General features: G+C 37.7%; 1 protein-coding gene across 2 annotated transcripts in view; it reads right to left on the bottom strand.

Moving 5' to 3' along the window:
* Positions 1-20,664, bottom strand: part of CD163L1 (CD163 molecule like 1) — a 78,368-nt gene that overhangs the window by 18,455 nt on the left and 39,249 nt on the right. For both annotated transcript variants that reach the window (XM_003273791.4, XM_003273790.4), the window contains exons 7-12: positions 15,528-15,848; positions 13,353-13,673; positions 4,160-4,480; positions 883-1,197; positions 464-778; positions 14-106 (exon numbers count right to left, since the gene is read on the bottom strand). In XM_003273791.4, coding sequence (XP_003273839.2) covers positions 14-106; positions 464-778; positions 883-1,197; positions 4,160-4,480; positions 13,353-13,673; positions 15,528-15,848 — 1,686 coding nt within the window. The remainder of the gene's footprint in view (positions 1-13; positions 107-463; positions 779-882; positions 1,198-4,159; positions 4,481-13,352; positions 13,674-15,527; positions 15,849-20,664) is intronic.

Here is a 20,664-nt window from a genome sequence, read left to right as displayed (position 1 = left end):
TGATTCTGCTTACCTAAGCAGATGAAAGCACGGCCCTCTGGAATTAGAGACCAATATGGGTCAGATATATTTGCGAGGCATGGAAACAGCAGCGGGGCCAGCCTTCCTGGTGGAGGGTGCAGGAAATGGGGCAAAAGTAAGACCAAAATACATGGAAAAGGTTGAAGAGTTCTGTAATAACATGGAATCAGCAATTGTGGTAAGGACTTTTCAAACCCTGTCGTCTATTGAAATCATTTTTATTAATGATGTCTACTCGTAAATCCCAAACACAGAGGTGTTAACTTCACCCTAGGAATGGCCCTAGTTATCATTATTTCTTACATGTTACTTTTTGACTGTCATGCCTATCCTCCCTCCACCTGCGCCCCCATTTTCTTACTCATCTTTCCTTTAATCCCAACTCCCTCTACCATGTCTGGGCTATATTGACAGTAGTTAACCATAAGCACTATTCTCTTACCTGTGCAGATCACAGAGACAGTATTTCCATGGATACAGGGAGGTTCTCCAAGAACTGTCATTTGACAGTTATCCAAAAGTGACTCATTCCCTAAGCAATGAAACCTGTGTCCCCACACATGACCACTTCTTTCTCCAATATATTTTCCTCCTGTGGTTGAGAGAGCAGCCCCACAGCTGAGCTGTCTGCATAGAACATGGGCATCTTCTGGGTCCCAGTGGGTGTCACACAGTGAGCCCCAGTGTCCAAGCACGTTGATCTCCACTTGCCCGTCACACTGGGATTTGCCATTCACAAGTCGGACATCTGTATATCCTAGGAGGAGACAAGGCCATAGAAGAGACATCGTGACTTATCAGCTCCAGCCCCACACTCCCCATCTCTAGCCCCAGCCAATTAAGATTATTTAAAAATCTCACGGGAACAGACAACTCCAGCTTCTCTGCTGTGGATACAAGTGTCTTCCGGATGTTGAACTGTGGGGCATAATGCAAGGTGAGTTTCACTCCCTTCACACTGGAACTTTTCGGCCCAAGTTAGACCATTCCCTTTTCCAAAGTGATCTCCCACAGAAAGAGATACGGCATCTCCACAATTTAATTCTCTGCACAGCACATTGGCAGCATGAAGAGAGAAATCAGAATCACAGACAGAGCGCCATGTGTCTGCATGTTTCACTTCAACACGTCCAGAGCAGGGCATATCAGCTCCAACCAGCCTGGGCTGCCTGTGGGCTACAAAATAATATTTCAAAGGTTAGTTTTTAGGGTTTTCCAATATCTATCCCTGTCTCCAATCTCCATATCTAACCCCAGAGCAATTTTTCTCCATTCGTCATTAGAACATCCCATTCGTAAGGGCTCAGAGGATGAGATTAGCAGTACAGACTTAAATTCATAGATCTGGATTACATACCTATTTTCTATGTCTTGGTGACCCACCAATCCTAGATTTAGAACTCATCAGAAGGAAATGAATTGCACAATTTGTTTACATTAAAAAAAATACTAAGTAACTTCAGCATTAAACAACTCTTAAGAAGATTTGTAGTCATCTTAAGAAGATGGTGTAATATAAGAATAGAAAGACTTCTACCTACTGGTTAGATCCCAGTAATCCATCTAAATGAGTAATTTATAAACAACAAAAAAATACTGCCCATTATTCTGACTCTATTCTTTGCAGCAAAACTACTTATATTAGTAATGTACGTTATCTGTCTCCAACCCAGGCATTTTTCCAAACTCCTGACTCATTTATCCAATTTCTACTTAGCATTTCCATTTGGATTTCTTATAGATAGCTCAGTGTGAATTTTTTGGAGTCCTTTCAAACATCTATCTAAGGCTGCAGACTTCCATATTTCTATTGATGGAACTCCACCATTCCAGACATTCAAATACTTTGAAATAATTCTTGACTTCCGTTACATAATATATCTCGCCTTTCAGAAAGTTTTGTTTTCTGTATTTTCAAAGTATGCCCACAATCCCCAAACTTCTCACCCCTTCAACCCTAGCGCCTTGATTGAGCCACCATCATTACTTGCCTGAGTTACTATAATAGATTCCTACAGATTCCCTGTTTCTATAATTATTCCTCTATAGTTCATCTTTTAAAAAAATTAAAATCCAGAGAGGTCATTTAAAATGATGTATCAGGTTAAATCAGTATTCTGCCCCAAATCCTCCCATGACTCCATATTTCACTCAGAGTAAAAATCTAAACTCCTATGAAGACCTACTTGTCCCTGAGTGACCTTCCCCTGCACATTTACCTCTTTTGGTGCCAGGTCTGATGTTTTACTTATTGCTCTTCAGCTGCACTGGATTCCTTTCTCGTCTTCAAACATATCAGGCATAATCTTGCCCCAAGGCTTTTGAACTGGCTGTATCTCTATTTGTATTTTCCTTCTGCATATATGCATATAACTGACTCTCTCCTGACCTTCAAGTCTTTGTCTACGTTTCACCTTTTAAGTAAGGCCTACCCCAATCATTTTATTTGGAATTTCATTCTGTCCCATAAACACTCTGGATTCTGTTTTCTAGTTCTATTTTTTCCTATAGCCTCTAACATCAGCTAATAGCATATATTTTCCTTCATCACAGAAAGTGATGTGAACAGCACTACTCTAGAATCTCCTATCAATAAAAAAAATTGAGTAACTCCCCTGAAGATTATATTCCTTTTTAGTCATCACCTTATTTATTTCTTCCCCTTAAAATACAACTTTTTGGAAATAGTCTATGCCTATTATCCCAACATCTTTACCTCCCATTTCCTTCTCAAGTTGAAATGATCTCCTTTTTCTAATGTGACATAACCACTTTTATTAAATTTATTCATGACTTCTCTGTTGCTAAGCTTAGTGGAAATTGTTCAGTTTCATCTATATTGGCCTCTTAGGTCTTTTTTGGAATAGATGCCCCATCTTTTTGAAACATCTTCCCTTGGCTTTAGCGATGTGACATTCTGCAACCACTGTTCCTCAGTATGCTTTTCCAACTTCTTTTATGTCAATAAACTATTAAATATTATTGTTCCTCAGGGCTAAGAGCTCCTCTTTCTTGAATCTAGGCTTTAAAAATTCTCAATTTACATTTTATTCCTAGATTTAGTTTCCATCTACATATGTAGGACTCTAATAGTTATATCTCCATTCAATACAAGTCTTCTGATCACCTAAATCTTATATCCAATTTCCTCCAACCCCCTTCATTTGATGACTGCTTTACTATTACCTCATATTTCACATATACAAAATTGGACTCATCATCCCACCCTCTCTAACCTGCTCCTCTTCCAAGATTATCTTTCCAGATGATGAAACTGCAGTGCACCCATCTGCTTAGTCTAGAAACCTTTATCTTTATTCCCACATTCAGAGTATTAAGTTCTGCTGGTTTCAGCTACTAAATATTTCTGAAATTTGGAAGCTTTTCACCAGCTCCACAGTGAGCATCCTAATCAAAATTCCATATCTTCCCTAGAATTATTCAACAACATGACTCCCAGCATCTAATAGCCTCCTCTCTCCAATGCACACACAGACACACACACAAACACACACAAACACACACACACACCTCACACTGCAGCCAGAGTGCTGTCTTTGAAATGCAAGTTGTATCATGCTTACAACCTTCAATGGTTTATCATTCACTTTAGAATAAAGTCCAGAATTCCTATTCCATAACCTTTCCCTTGCCTACATATCAAGACTTTATTATAAGTTTTCCCCCTTGTTCACTTGGATCTAATACCTCTTCTTTCAACCATCTTTTAGTTCCTGGAATAACACAAGCTTATTCCCAGGTGTGGTACTCGAATAAAATACTGTTTAAATTAATCTTCCCAACGCTTCTTCATATGATTAAATCTTACCTGTCCTTCACATCTTTCCTTAACTATCACTTCACAGAAATATTCTCCGACTCTGCAAATAGGTAATATCTTCTAATTATGCCTTCTCATTTCATCTTGTGCTTCTACTTCACACAATTTTAAATAAACAGTTATTTAATTATATATTTTTATTATATACCTGTCTTCTAGATAAGAGGGTAGGATTACTTTTATCTAGTTCATTTACTTTTGACCTAATACTGTTAAGTAGCCACTTCATAAACATGTATTAAATAAGTGCAAAAATAAATAATTGAATAAATGTGTTTATCTTTGTTCAGAAATTACCTGAGCAGATCAAACTTGCTTCCATATTTAAATGACATGCAGTCTGTTTCCACTCCCATCGTATACAATCCCAGAGAGAGGCTTCCCCTCCAGTGCAGCCAGAGTTCGACATTAAGATGTGTAATGTTCGTTCTGTGAAGTGAAGCTCTCTGGAGACCCTGATTGCAGACCCACATTCAAGTTGCCTGCAAACAACTTCAGCAATGTTCATTCCCCAGCCGTTAGCACACAGAATCCCCACGGCACCCTGGACTTTCACCTCAACTTTTCCAGCACACCTGCTGCTTCCACCCACAAGCCTCAGCTCCATATCCGATGCATCTGAAAGCAAATACCACAATGATTTTAGAGAAGCACTCTATGGGAGACATTAACAATTCTTATCCATTCATGTACACTAACATAGACCAGTGGCCAAAAGTTAAGAGATTGTTTAGGTCCTGGCTTCACCAGTGTTTAATTTTATTTTGTACCTTCCTTCAAACTTAATTTTCCTTTTTATTGGTTAAAAAATAAAATAACAAAAGTACACCAAGGTGTGTTTCAATCCATGAAAATTTCTGGCTTATAAAGCAAGGATATAATTTTACTTACAAAATCTTATCAGAGACTTAGGATAAAAAATACTGTGACTTAATGGCCCTAATTCTTGCCTGAATATTTGAAGAATTACATATTACATGTTAGATACTAAAGACAATGTTAGGAAGAGGTGATATAATTTAATGAAAAGTCAAGGAAAAACTGCATAGGGCTGTGATATTACCAAATCCAGAAAAATGGAGAAACTTGTCTATTAGTGATGCCAAATGAAGTAATTCTAAAAAGAAATTGGAGCTCAGGAAAAGAAAACACGAAATTCACTGTATGTGAGAAGAGGAGTAGGTGGGTTTTTTTTTTAATGAAAAATGCTCATCATCACTAATGATCAGGAAAATGCAAATCAAAACCACAATGCAATACCACCTTACTCCTGCAAGAATGGCCATAACCAAAAAATCAAAAAATAATAGATGTTTGCATGGATGCAGTGGAAAGGGAACACTTCTACACTGCTGGTGGGAATGTAAACTAGTACAACCACTATGAAAAACAGTGGAGATTCTTTAAAGAACTAAAAGCAGAGCTACCATTTGATCCAGCAATCCCACTACTAGGTATCTACCCAGAGGAAAATAAGTCATTATCTGAAAAAGATATTTACATGCAAGTTTATAGCCGCATAAATTGCAATTGCAAAAACATGGAACCAGCCCAAATGCCCATCAATCAACAAGTGGATAAAGAAACTGTGGTGTCTGTATATATATATACACACACACACACACACACACACACACCACAGTTTCTTTATATACACATATATGTATATATATACACACACGATATATATATATATACACACACTATATATATATATACACACTATACACACACACACACACACACACACACGATGGAATACTACTCAGCCATAAAGAGGAATGAATTAATGGCATTCACAGCAACAAGGATGGAATTGAAGACTATTATTCTAAGTGAAGTAACTCAGGAATGGAAAACCAAATATTGTATGTTCTCACTCATAAGTGGGGGCTAAGCTATGAGGATGCAAAGACATAAGAATAATACAATGGACTTTGGGGACTCAGGGGAAAGGGTAGGAGGGGGTTGAGGAATAAAAGACTACAAATTGGGTTCAGTGTGTACTGCTTGGGTGGTGAGTGCATCAAAATCTCACAAATCAAAACTAAAGAACTTACTCATGTAACCATTACCATCTGTTCCCCAAAAACCTATGGAAATAAAAACTTTTTAAAAAAGAGGAAAAAAAAGAATTAAATCAGAAATTAATTCTGAGCCTAATTAAAAGAGTCAGCTTTTGAAGGAAATTTTTAGCAGTATTGATGTAAAATGAAATGAATCTAATTCTAGAAAGGTTACTTTATCTTTTTAGGGCAGTTTGGTAGCTTTGAGTGTGCTGTGGCATAGCCTGTGAAACACAAATAATATTGTCTACTAATTTGAGAATATATCTAATTATATAAGAATGTAATACTTCTTTAATTAAAAACTATAAATGGCATCAGCTTCTTTTCTATTGTTTTAGTTAAAAATAAAAATTCACATTATTAAATGTCTATGGGATATCATACTTTTTCTACTTTATATACTAAATTATATTAATAGATTTATTAAACTTCCTAATGTTGACAGATATGACATGTCAGAAAATCAACTCTGACTTTGTCTGACCAGATGAAGCCTGACCAAGTTACTTCCTACTGGCCTTAAGAAGAAGAAAAATATAATTAACGTGGTCTAGAGGGCCTGGAATGTCTGTCCTTTCCTATCACTTCAGTCCTTCCTGCCGCTTATAAAACAGCTGAATGAAATTTTACTACATTGGTTATTTTGACACAATCTTGTATAGATATGAGATGATTCTCTAAATAAAACTCCCATTCAGCAGAAAAATAGAATTGCAATGTATTTCCATTTTAAGCCTATTTGTTACTCTGTGTCTTTGGAGCTCAGTGACACGGTTTGTGAAACATGAGTCAAGATCTGTTTGTAATTGGCAGGAGTTTCAAAACAATAATCATGTGAGGGTGGTAGATCAGTCTTAGCAACTTTACCATAAAAGTAAAAAGAAATTATTTTAAATGGGGCTTATTTTAGGTACTGACATTTACAGAACTATAATTTTGTGTGTGGTGGCAGGGAGAGTGGAGAGAATAAACATATATATCTTATAGGAATCTCTATCAAAATTGAGATTCCCTGAAAAGGTGTCTAGAAACAGATGAACTTTCTTCCTTAAATGAACTACTCTAAATATAGGGAAAAACATATTTCACTGCTTTGTAGCAACATATTCCACTCTGAGAGAGAGTCTTAGGAGGAAAAACACCTGCTGTAGATGATTCAGCATAAAAAAGGTGACATTACATTGACTTTTAGGTTTTTCTGAATTAAAAAAATATATATTTATATATGTAATTGTTTAATATACATAATTATATATTTATATATAATGGTTTTATATAGAATTGGTTATATATAATTGTTTTATATACATAATTGTTTTAAATATATATATACGCACACAGATATATACATGTAATTCTCAATATATAAAACAATTATTACCAATAAGAAAGTCTGTAGTTTACAATAACAGATACAAGCACAGAGAAGAAAGGTGTGGGTAGTTCTGTGGTTTGGAGTTGGGTCCCGTGTTCAGGAACCTTCAACTCTGTTATTGAAAGACACACTGATATTCATGACTATGGAGAGAAGAACTTTCCCTTAAAAGAGAATAGCTCAAGGGGGAGGCTTCAAGATGGCTACTAGAGGCACCCAACACTCACCACCAAAAACGATCAAAACAGCAAGCAGATAATTTCACAACGAATAGTGTCTAAGATAGAACACTGGAATTCAGCAGGGAAGTGATAGGGAACAGATCCTTCTGAGGCACAGAGAGAGAAAGAAGTGAAGCAATTGTCTGGCTAGGATTGACTGGAAGCCAGGTATGGATCCCCACCGTAGAAAAAGAATAAGTGAGAGATTCCTAGCAGTCCACATTCCCACTGTGGGCCCTTGCAATCCTAGCCATGGGAGAGCCCCTCAGCTTCTGTGGGCTCTGAGACTAGTACAGGGAGCTGCCTAGAGTTTGCACAATAGCGTTGTTCCAGACGGGGAGTTTATGCTGGGTCCTACATCCCAACCCCCAACCCCAAGACCCAAGTAACTGCAGCATGGCGCCATTTTGAGAGTCCAGCTCCCACAAGACTGCATCCTGTCCTGGGCCCCAATAAGCCCTACATCTCTACATGTCTAGAGCACCACTGATAACCTCCCTCATCCATCCGGAGGGCTGCAGTGGTGCCATGCTGGTTGGACTGGCAGTGTGTCTAGGTCCCCAGCCATCTATTCCACACAGTGTCTGACATACTGGGAAATGGGTAGTTCACAGAGGAGTGTCCCCCCATGATAAAGAGAGCTGAAGCATCTCCCCAGAGCCTGAGAGCCACCTGCCTGGGGTCACTATCACTGATAGCAACCCCACTTCCTAGCAGCAACAGGGACACTATGCACTTGCATGAGCCTTCAGTGAGACTGAAAATGGCTTGCCAGGATGCCATACAAGGACCTACATGAGGCTTGCCTCACCTGCTACCACCTAAGCATGCCACCCAAGGGCCTGGAAATTTCCCCCATTCCACTCACCATAGCCTGTCCCCGTGTGCAACATCAATAGCCTTGAGGACAGACCTGCACTGATGGGTGCCACCACCACCTCCAGCACCCACCTACACGTGCCACCTGGGGGCCTGGAGAATTGCCTGCCCAGCACTGCTAGCACCAGTGTATACCAGCTGGGAACCTGACAGTTGGCCTGACACCACTACTGCCATTGGTGACACCATGCATGTTACCTAGGGGCCTGAGAACTTTCCCACCTGCCTAACCCAATGCTGCCACTGCTGGTAGATAAGCAAGCCACCTGGAAGCCCAAGAATTGACCCACCTAGATCAGCTCACATTGGTGCTTGCATATGCCACCTAGGGTCCCATGGACAGGCATGGTCAGCCTGCTACCACCACCACTGAGGCCCAAGGACTGGCTTGTCTGATGTCCTTATTCCTATCAAAGCTTCACAACAGCCTTAACTAATAACCACAGTCTAAGCCAGAAAGGAAATCCCAGACACTCTTTACACTGATTACCACTGAAGAAATCATGGAGATTACACTACAGCACGCACCCAGGATCAAAGATAAACTGCCCTACCCAACCAACACTATAGATATATCTACAACAGATGATGTGAAATAAGCACACTGAGGAGAATGGGGTTTCCATCCCCTCAAGCATTTATCCTTTGTGTTACAAGCAATCCAATTACATTCTTTAACTTATTTAAAAATATACAATTAAGTTATTATTGACTATAGTCACCCTATTGTGCTATCAATAGTAGGTCTTATTCATTTTTTCTGTTTTTTTTTTTGTACCTATTCACCATCGCCACCTTCTCTCCAGCCCCCCATTACCCTTCCCAGCCTCTGATAAACATCCTTCTACTATGTCCATGAGTTCAATTGTTTTGATTTTCAGATCCCAGAAATAAGTGAAAGCATGCGATGTTTGACTTCCTGTACCTGGCTTGTTTCACCTAACATAATAGGCATATGAAAAAGTGCTCAACATCATTGATCATCAGAGAAGTGCAAATCAAAAATACAATGAGGTATCATATTACACATACATCACATTGCACACCTGTATCAGAATTTCTCATGTACTCCATAAATATATATACCTAGCATACATATATACCCACAGACATTTTAAAAAATAATTTTAAAAATTAAAAAACAAAGGAATAAATGTATCCCCATGTTTGTTGCAGCACTATTCACAATAGCCATGATATGAAATGAACCTAAGTGTCCATCAAAGGATGAATGAATAATTAAACATGGTATATATATTACACATACAATGGAATACTATTCAGTCCTAAAAAAGAATGAAATCTTACTATTTGCAGCAACAGGGATGGCCTGGATGACATTATGTTATGCAGAATAAGCCAGGCACAGAAAGACAAATATCACACATTCTCACTTATATATGGGAGCTAAAAAACTCATCTCATGGAGACAGAGAGTAAATGATAGTTACCAGAGGCTGGGAAGAGTGTGTGTGTGGTGGGCAGGCAGGATGAAGAGAGGTAGGTTAATAGGTACAAGCATACAGTTAAACAGAAGGAATAAGTTCTAGTGTTCAATAGCACAGTAGGGTGACTATAGTTAAAAAACAATATATTGTGTATTTTTAAATAGCCAGAAGAGAAGATTTGAAATGTTATCAACACAAAGAAATGATAAATATTCGAGGAGAAGGATATCCTAAATACCCTGACTTGATCATTTACACTCATGCAGCATTCCATGCTTGAGTTAAAGTGTCATATGTACCCCATAAATATGTACACACATTATAGATCAGTAAAAATAATAAGAGAATAGTGCATTGGAAGAACAAGCTTCCAGAAAACAACAGGTAAAATTCAAATTGGAAAATCTTCTCTGAAGAAAGATTGTGATTATTTGTAAATCATAACTCTATGTCTACCTACATTAAAAGGGGGAATAGAATTATGAAAATTTAAAAGGAAAATTTCAAGTCTATATCAGAGCTTAATGATTCTTTAAAACATAGTTTAATATCTTATCCACTCATCTTAGAAAAGAATGTATAGACTAAGGAATAAATATGTTGAAAACAAGGAAGCCCAAAGACCAGTGATGTATCTGAGTCAGGGAGTCCAACTCTTTTAAAATTCTACTACATGGGTGGTTGTATATCAAATTTTTCTTTGCACCATTTTAAAGTTGTCTAATAAAAACGTTGGTCTTAGGGAAGAAATCTACAAGGCAATTCTTGACATCTTTAAAATTATACAAAGGATGCCCAAATAGAAACAGCTCCAGTCTGCAGCTCCCAGTGTGATCAACGCAGAAGACAGGTAATTTCTGCATTTCCAACTGAGCCTCCACTGTTGATACCCAGGCAAACAGGGTCTGGAGTGGACCTCCAGCAAACTCCAACAGGCCTGCAGCTGAGGGACCTGACTGTTAGAAGGAAAACTAACAAACAGATAGGAATCGTATCAACATCAACAAAAAGGATAACCACACCAAAACCTCATCTGTAGGTCACCAACATCAAAGACCAAAGGTAGATAAAACTGCAAAGATGGGGAAAAACCAGAGCAGCGAAGTAGAAAATTCTAAAAACCAGAGTGCCTCTTCTCCTCCAAAGGATCCCAGCTCCCCGCCAGCAACGGAACAAAGCTGGACAGAGATTGACTTTGACAAGCTGACAGAAGTAGGCTGCAGAAGGTCTGTAATAACAAACTTCTCCAAGCTAAAGGGGCATGTTCTAACCCATGGCAAGGAAGCTTAAAAACCTTGAAAAAAGGTTAGACAAACGGCTAACTAGAATAAACAGTGTAGAGAAGACCTTAAATGACCTGATGGAGCTGAAAACCATGGCACAAGAACTTTGTGATACATGCACAAGCTTCAGTAGCCAACTCAATCAAGTGGAAGAAAGGATATCAGTGACTGAAGACTTGGATAAAGACTCAAGACCCGTCAGTGTGCTGTATTCAGGAGACCCATCACCTTCAGAGACACACATAGACTTAAAATAAAGGAATGGAGGAAGATCTACCAAGCAATTGGAATGCAAAAAAGAGCAGGGGTTGCAATCCTAGTCTCTCATAAAACAGACTTGAAACCAACAAAGATCAAAAGAGACAAAGAAGGCCATTACATAATGGTAAAGGGATCAATTCAACAAGAAGAGCTAACTATCCTAAATATATATGCACCCAATACAGGAGCACCTAGATTCATAAAGCAAGTCCTTAGAGAACTACAAAGAGACTTACACTCCCACACAATATTAATGGGAGACTTTAACACCCCACTGTGAATATTAGACAGATCAATGAGACAGAAAGTTAACAAGGATATCCAGGACTTGAACTCAGCTCTGCACCAAGAGGACCTAATAGATATCTACAGAACTCTCCACAGCAAATCAACAGAATATACATTCTTCTCAGCATTAGATCACACTTATTCTAAAATTGACCACATAATTGGAAGTGAAGCACTCGTCAGCAAATGTAAAAGAACAGAAATCACAACAAACAGTCTCTCAGACCACAGCGCAATCAAATTAGAACTCAGGATTAAGAAACTCACACAAAACCACACAACTACATGGAAACTACACAACCTGCTCCTGATTGATTACTGGATAAATAATGAAATGAAGGCAGAAATAAAGATGTTCTTTGAAACCAATGAGAACAAAGACACAATATACCAGAATCTCTGGGACACATTTAAAGCAGTGTGTAGAGGGAAATTTATAGCACTAAATGCCCACAAGAGAAAGCAGAAAAGATCTAAAATCAACACCCTAATATCACAATTAAAAGAACTAGAGAAGCAAGAGCAAACAAATTCAAAAGCTAGCAGAAGGCAAGAAATAACCAAGATCAGAGCAGAACTGAAGGAGATAGATCCTCAAGGATCTAGAACTAGAAATACCATTTGACCCAGCAATCCCATTACTGGGTATATACCCAAAGGATTATAAATCATGCTGCTATAAAGACACATGTACACATGTTTATTGCGGCACTATTCACAATAGCGAAGACTTGGAACCAACCCAGATGTCCATCAATGATAGACTGGATTAAGAAAATGTGGCACATATACACCATGGAATAATATGCAGCCATAAAAATGATGAGTTCATGTCCTTTGCAGGGACGTGCATGAAGCTGGAAACCATCATTCTGAGCAAACTGTCACAAGGACAGAAAACCAAACACCGCATGTTCCCACTCATAGGTGGGAATTGAACAATGAGAACACTTGGACACAGGGCGGGGAACATCACCCACTGGGGCCTGTCAGTTAGTGGGGGACTGGGGGAGGGATAGCATTAGGAGAAATACCTAATGTAAATGACGAGTTGATGGGTGCAGCAAACCAACATGGCACATGTATGCCTATGTAACAAACCTGCACGTTGGGCACACGTACCCTAGAACTTAAAGTATAATAATAAAAAAATTATATAAACCATAAGCCCAGACCTCTGGATGAAGTTTATTTGTTCTAACGCTATTGGGATTTATCTTACATAAATAAGTCTTTCAAGTAACAGTGAGTATTTGAGTCATCTTGGGTACCAATTTTTGCGAAACTGAGTGATTCAACATAAGGGTTTATTTATTTAAATAAATAACTGAATTCTCATTATTTTTTCCTAAACTATTTGACTATGGATAACGTCTTTTTGTAGAATTGTATTGACTAGTGGTTTAATGAAACTAACTTTGGGAAAATTTGGGTGGATATCAGAAAATGAAGTTTCATTTCTTGAGAAAATGAAGTTTCATTTCTTGAGAAAACAGGTTTGATCCCATAGAAAGATACTAAAAATGAATGAGAATATGAGCTATGGTTAGCTCTAAAAAAGTGAGAAATGAGCACTCGGTCATAAATGTACTGATTAAGAAAAAAGAAGGTATGTTAGAGAACCCAGGCAGTTTCTTTTAAGGAAGCCCTGGTTTGGGTATCTTACCAGAACAGATCACTCCAACATCTTCACTGTGACTGCAGTCATTATTTCCCCACCCACTGTTCCTGCATGACCAGAGATCTGACTCATCTCCATCACAGGAAACATCATCGAGCCAAATTTTTCCATATCCTGTAGAAGCGTTTCCCAGACCCATGCCAATGATAGAAGATGGGCAGGCCAGCTGGTTACACACCACAGCCGCAGCATTACTGTTCCAGCCGTCATCACACACTGTGCCCCACTGTCCTTGAAAGTATACCTCCAGTCTTCCCGAGCAGTGGTTGCTGCCGCCCACCAGCCTCAGGCCCCATGTTGCACTACCTGCACCAAGAACAATGAAGCAAGTAGTTAATGAGTGTGATGGTTTATTTGATATGTCAACTTGGCTGGGCTATGATACCCAGTTATTTGGTCAAACACCAGTCTAGATGGTGCTGTGAAGGTATTTTTTCAGATGTGATTAACCTTTAAATTAGCAGACTTTGGGTATAGCCAATTATCCTCCATAACATGGGTGGGCCTCATCCAATCAGTTGAAGACCTTAAAAGAAAAGACTGAAGTCCCCCAAGAAAAAAGGAATTCTACCTCCGCACTTTCTTGAGATTCAAGACTGCAACATCAGCTCTTCTCTGCAGTCTGCTGGCCTCCCCTTCAGATTTTGGACTTGCAAGCCCCCATAATTGCTCATAAAATTGATGAACCAATTCCTTAAAATAAATCTGTCTCTCTCTCCTTCTCTCTCTACATACATACACACACACACACACACACACACACACAGAGAGAGAAGAGAGGCTCACGTTCTATTGGTTTTGTTTTCCTGGAGAACCCTGAATAACGCAGATTTTGGTACTAATAGTGGTTCTAGAGGAACAAAATCTTAAGGATGAGTTTTATGAATTGATGCTGTAATTCATAAATTGATTTTAGAATTGGTTCTCTAATCTGATAAAAATTTAATGACACTAATGATTCTATATCCAGTAGTAAAGAGGGCACTGATAATCCATGGCATGATGTGGCAATAGATATATACAAAATCTCGTCATTACATATTCCTAATCAAATACTTACAGTAGGCAAAGTTCTGAGTGAACATATATTTGATAACCTAGGACATTTTTGTCAAACTTACAAGCATAATTAGATTGGCTGGCTGCTCCCCATTACACTGGACAAAGTGGGAAAGAAAGAGGATGAGCTTAGAGATTCAAATTCCCAGCTGAACTGCAATATGACCTGCAAGTTTTGATGTCTTCCCGGAAAGAAACTTGTGTCTCTTATAGCCACAGAACTGAGATTAGTGAAAACCTTCACCTGGTAAGGTACTGAATTCTCAACCTCATAAGATGTCTACTGTCTAAGTGAGGGATTTAATTGGGATGGAATAGAATTCTGAAAATTAGGATGGGGCCATAGGGGAAGACCTGATGAGGTTGGGAACATTGAAACCCTGCATTCTACTGTTTCTCTTTTAACAGTAGAGACAACCATCCACCTCTGTATGAGAATATTAATCCTACTTTGCTTGAAGAAATTGAATCTCTCCTGAGATAATTGCCTTGAAAGGCACTCCTGATTCTCCTCAGCACCCATCCCATCAGCCCTCTTTACATCTACACTCAAGTCCCAGCAGGCTCCAAAATGTGAGGTACAAAGTGTCTCATGTGGAAGTGCACACAACCATGATTTTTCCAATTTACACAGACAGAAATCAGAATATATGTGGGAATGAATATTACGGATGTGAGATAATGCTGGAAGGAACATAAAGTTGGATCAGGGTGAATTTACTGATATGAGCCCTAAGCAGAGATTCTAGATTTAATGATGCAGCTAAGGGTTAGAAAGGCTGTCATAGTTTGTTGGACTGGTTGGGTGAAACATGTATCCAAAGGTGGCCTACACTCAATGAAGTTGAAAGGCCAGACTGCTTCTGTATATGGTAGGGGAAGGGATCCAAAGGGTCGTAGTCAGGGTTGTCTACTAATTTCTGACTTTACCTGTATAAGTGGAAGAGTTCCAGGTGAAGTGAACTGAAGTCTAATTTAAAGACAAGAGTCATGGCCCCTCAATCAATTCCCACATGTGAGCCAGTTTATAGACCCAGAAGCCCTTCCTATGAGGAATACTATTTCTCTTGTCAGGAAATAATAAACAAGAACAAGTCTTACCTGAGCAGGTTACAATCACATCCTCTCTGTGTATACAATTATGCTTTCCCCATCCACTGTGTTCACAGTCCCAGATATTTGACTCATTTCCAACGCAAGAAACGTCATCTAGCCAAATAGGTCCTGATGCTTCTTTAAAATAGGTCATACCAAACACATGCATAGGCTTTCCACATCCCAATTGTTTACACACAACAGCTGCATTCTTTGTGCTCCATCTGTCATGACACACAGTCCCCCACTCTCCTTGGTATTTCACCTCCAATCTCCCATAACAGGGGCTATCAGCCCCGACAAGCCTTAGGTCCAGATCTGCCTTATCTGCAAGCAAGACAAAACCACATATTTGAGATCAAATGAGAGGGCCTTTTCAGAAGACTGAAAAGACTCTCTAAATTCACCACTATAAGACTTTGCCTAATAGGTGATATATTAGGCACACTTTTGGATGAAAAGTTTGGTTTTCTTTCTTTTGACAATTTTTTATTCAATTTTTGGAGAGAAGGTGTCTCTAAAGCATGAAACAACGACAGCAAATTTACTGAAGAAAAGCCTGGGGAATGTTATAAAGCCTCCAAGAATGACGGATTTGGATAAGATGAGCAACGTGGAAGCATGCAGAGAAGTTCTTTGAGGTACGGATACATTCAGGAGATAGCACTGGGAGGTTTCTGCAGTGGAGTCCAGCATTAGCACCAAAGCTCATCCCCTCATAGTCATCATTTTAGTTTGTCTACTCATGTTTTGTAAAATAAAGGGAGGCATATGTACATGAAACTGCCCTTTCATAAAATAAATTCCTTTTTAATTCTTAATTTTTCCACTGTTCAAAGCACTTGAGAAATATTGACAAAATTTGAGAATTTTATTTCCTTCCTTCCTTCCTTTCTTCCTTCCTTTCTTCCTTCCTTCCTTCTTTCCTTCCTTCCTCCCTCCCTCTTTTCTTTTCCTTTTCTTTCTTTCTCTTTCTTTTTTCTTCCTTTCTCTGTCTTCTTTCATTCTTCTTTCTCTCTCTTCATTTCTTTCCTTTCTTCCTTTTTCTTCTTTCCTTTTCTCTCTTTTTCTCTTCTTTCTCTCTCTCTTTCTTTTCTTTCTTCTCTCTCATCTTTCATTCTCTCTTCTTTTTCTTTCTCTGACTTCTCTCTTTTTCTTTCTTTTCCTTCCTTCCTTCCCCTCCCCCATTCTTCTTCTTCTTCCCCTTTCCCTTCCTTCCTTCCTTCCTTCTTCTTCTTCCTCTTCCTCCCTTTCCCTCCCTTCCTTCCTTTCTTTCTTCCTTTTTCTTTCTTTCTCTTTCTTTCTTTCTCTCTCTCTTTCTTTCTTTTTCTTTCCTTTCTTTCTTTTCTGTCCAGGGTCTCGCTGTCACCCAGGCTAGAGTGCTGTGGCACAATCTTGGTTCACTACAACCTCTGCCTTCAGGGTTTAAGTGATCCTCCCACCTCAGCCTCCCGAGTAGCTGGGATTACAGGCGCACACCACCACAGCCAGCTATTTTTTGTATTTTTAGTAGAGACAGGGTTTCACCATGTTGCCCAGGCTGGTCTAGAACCCCTGACCTCCTTTCGGCCTCCCAAAGTGCCTGGGTTACAGGCATCAGCCACCGTGCCCAGTCAAGAAATATTTTACTATGCAGGTACTATTATGATATAGGAAAGGTATAATATTTTATAATGGGTCACTTTAAAAATTCTAAAAGCCTTCCAATTTCTTTACTTGCTATCCAGTATGACAACTCTTCCATGTGTATATAATAATCTTACATTCTATTCAACCTAGTATGTGTGTGTGTGTGTATTTTAAAACATGATATTTAATGATTGCATAGGATACCATCATATAGAGATATAGAGATTCTGTAAGTTATTTAATCAAGGCACAATTCTTGGTTACCTATGTTATGGTTAATTTTTCATTTTCACAAATTACGCTGCTATGGACATCCTTACACATAAAGTTTTGAGTATGTCACCAAGTGCTTCCACAATATAATGGAAACCAATGTATTCAATGTAGGTTAAACGTATGGGGGTATGAACAGATATATGATGTATGTATATATATCATTTCCAGATATACTAAATAAAAATTCATAGAAACAAAGCAAAGAAAAATTTAAATTCCCGATGCAAATAAATTATAAATGAAGTAGTGTATCCTGTTCTAGTATAGGATAACTGGATAGTATAATGATATAACTTCTGCACAAATCAAACCAACTTATATTTATATTGTATTTTAATAGACTGGGTTTTGCTATGCTGCCCAGGCTGGAGTGGAGTGGCTATTTACAGGTGCAATCATAGCACCTTACAGTCTCTATCTCCTGGGCTCAAGTGATATTCCTGCCTCAGCCTCCTGAGTTGCTGGGACAACAGGCATGTGCCACCATGCCCAACCAATTCATAGATTTAATATTACCTTAAAAACAATTCCAATTTTAATCCATATTTAGAAGAACAAAAAGGAAAAAGTAGCAAGGAATTTTATGAAAAATAAGAATACTTAGGGAATATATATCTCAGTACATATAAGCCTATAGAAAGCTACAGTAGTTAAAATGTGATGGTTCTAGAAATAGAAGAGGAGGATTATGTATTTTATAAAGGGACTCTATAAAATACACAGAGTTCTTACATATTATGAAGACAAGGACATCACGCAACAGAAAAACGGCCAAAGAAGCAGAAATGCTAACACATAAACAAATACAAATAAGTTGCTAATAAAGAATTAGGAAAAAGCTCTCATTTGTTATCAAGGAAGTAAGATTTTCGAACACTGACTTTGGAGCTCAATCAGTTCATATTTGAACTCCAGCTTCACTACTGCCCTGGTAGCTGAGTGACCTGGGTGAGTTACTTGCTCTCAGTACCTCTATTTCCTCACTGTAAAATAGGGATTAGAATAGTAACTCCCTTCTTGGGATTCCATGAGGATTCCATGAACCCATATACATAAACTAATAGAACACTGCCTGGCACACCATAAATATTAAATAAATGTTAATTAATATTATTATATTTTTAAAATCAGATTAACAGTGATTCTAAAATATGAAAATATTCAGTGTTAATATGATATAGTGGAATAATAGGGAACTGAAATTGAATAGAAGAAAAAAATACACAATTTATAGATGATAATTTGTTAATATATATCCAAGACTTTAAAAAAAGATGCATACAGTTTTACATGACAATTTCATTTTTAAGTATTTGGCAAACTACATAATCAAGTGTGAAAAATGTATTTCTCAGTATATCAAATAAAATCATATTTTTAACAATAAAAATTTGAAAACCTTTTAAAACTTAACATTATGAGATAGTTAAATAAATTATAGTACATTTATGCAATATAATAAGTAGCCTTTAACATTAAGATAGATTAGTAATGGCCATGTGGAATATGTCTGTGGTATATTGTCCAGCACAAAGGGTACATGCACACACACACACACACACACAGTCCAGAAACTTAAACAACAAAAAAATCACAAAAGAATTGAATGAATGGTAGCGTTGCATGTGGATTTTTAAAATTATTTTAATTTTTTTGTATTTTGACCTTTTCACTGGGTTTATAATTTGAAAAAGTAGTTTCCAAAAAGCAAAAAGCAATTTTTATAATGTTTTATATCAATCTATAAGAAAGAGAAAAGTAAAATGAAATTAATGTGTACAAAAGAATTGATAGTTATCTTTGCCTACCAAATTGATCACATTAAATGTGAACAGAATAGATACATAAATAGATTCATAAAACAAATTCCACTCTGCAATTTCTGGATACCATTACATATTATACTAACCTGACATTCTTGAATATAAGATATATGTAAGGTGTACATTCAAGAATGTCAGGTTAGTATAATATTAGTAGTGAAAAATTATCCAACAGCCTAAACACCAAAAATAGAGATCAGGTTAAATTTACTGTACACAATGATAGAATAACATAAAGTTTTTTAATTTTAATTTTTAAGTAATTAGTTTAAGGGTGTGGGAAAATCCGAATGTTATAGCAAGTGAGAAACAAGATACAAAATAAGGAGTTGCATTATTTATATTTCTATCCTCCCATCCACATATAAGGTATTTGTGTGTGTGCGTGTGTGTATGTGTATTTCATTTCCAAGAACATTACTCTTCATTTATCCTATATCTATTGTCTATCAGGCTTTTAGGATATCAATAAATGACAAGACTATCAGGTATACCCTCATGTAAATAGCATCGTTGCAAATGGTTATGTAGGCTCACAATACTCCCCGGACACCTGTGCCCCCTCCCACTTAGGACTCTCTAGATATTCTTTTTTTTCCCTTCATAAAATGCCACAGAGAATAATGCTGTCCCGATTTTATTTATTTATTTCATTTTTTTTTTTTTTACAAGATGAGGTCTCACTCTGTTGCCCAGGCTGGAGTGCGGTGACCCAATCATGGCTCACTGCATTCTCGAATTCCTGGGATCAAGCAATCCTCCCGCCTTAGCCTCCTGAGTAGCTAGGACCACAGGCATGCACCACCACACCCAGCTAATTTTTAAATTTTTTGCAGAGGGAGTCTTGCCATATTACCCAAGTTGATTGTGAATCTTGGCCTCAAGTGATCTTCCTGTGTTAGTCTCCCAAAGTGTTGGGGTTACAGGTGTGAGCCACTGCACCTAGCTTTGTTTTTTAAATATCTAACCTGTTTTTTTCTGTTTAAAAGGTCTTGGAAATGTTTTATACTTAAAATATTTCATAAGTATTATACACATAGATTTTCTTTGTTTTCAATTCTACTAATAACATTCTAGACGCTTACAGAATTATACATCGTATCAACATATGCATATAAATATATCTATATCAGCTATTTGGATTTGTATATATTCCTAATTCTCTATAGTAAGCCTTAATTTATCATCAGAAATAAACAATGTATATTATTAAATAAAAAAGGTAAAAAGCAGCAGAAAAACTGTTAAGAAAATTGTAAATTAGTACAACTCATTAGTTTTATATGAAGAGAGGTTTCCCAGTTATTTTAGAGATACAGATTATACTCATGCAGTGGTAGCAGCTGCATCTGATTTCAGGGGAGACTGCTAGTGAGAAGAAACTCTCTTTTTACAGTGTGCATTTGAAAAGTTCT

The sequence above is a fragment of the Nomascus leucogenys genome, chromosome 23 (assembly GCF_006542625.1).
Source record: "Nomascus leucogenys isolate Asia chromosome 23, Asia_NLE_v1, whole genome shotgun sequence".
Lineage (NCBI taxonomy): Eukaryota > Metazoa > Chordata > Mammalia > Primates > Hylobatidae > Nomascus > Nomascus leucogenys.
Note: the sequence above shows the minus strand (reverse complement) of the source record. Positions and strands in the feature narration are given on the sequence as shown.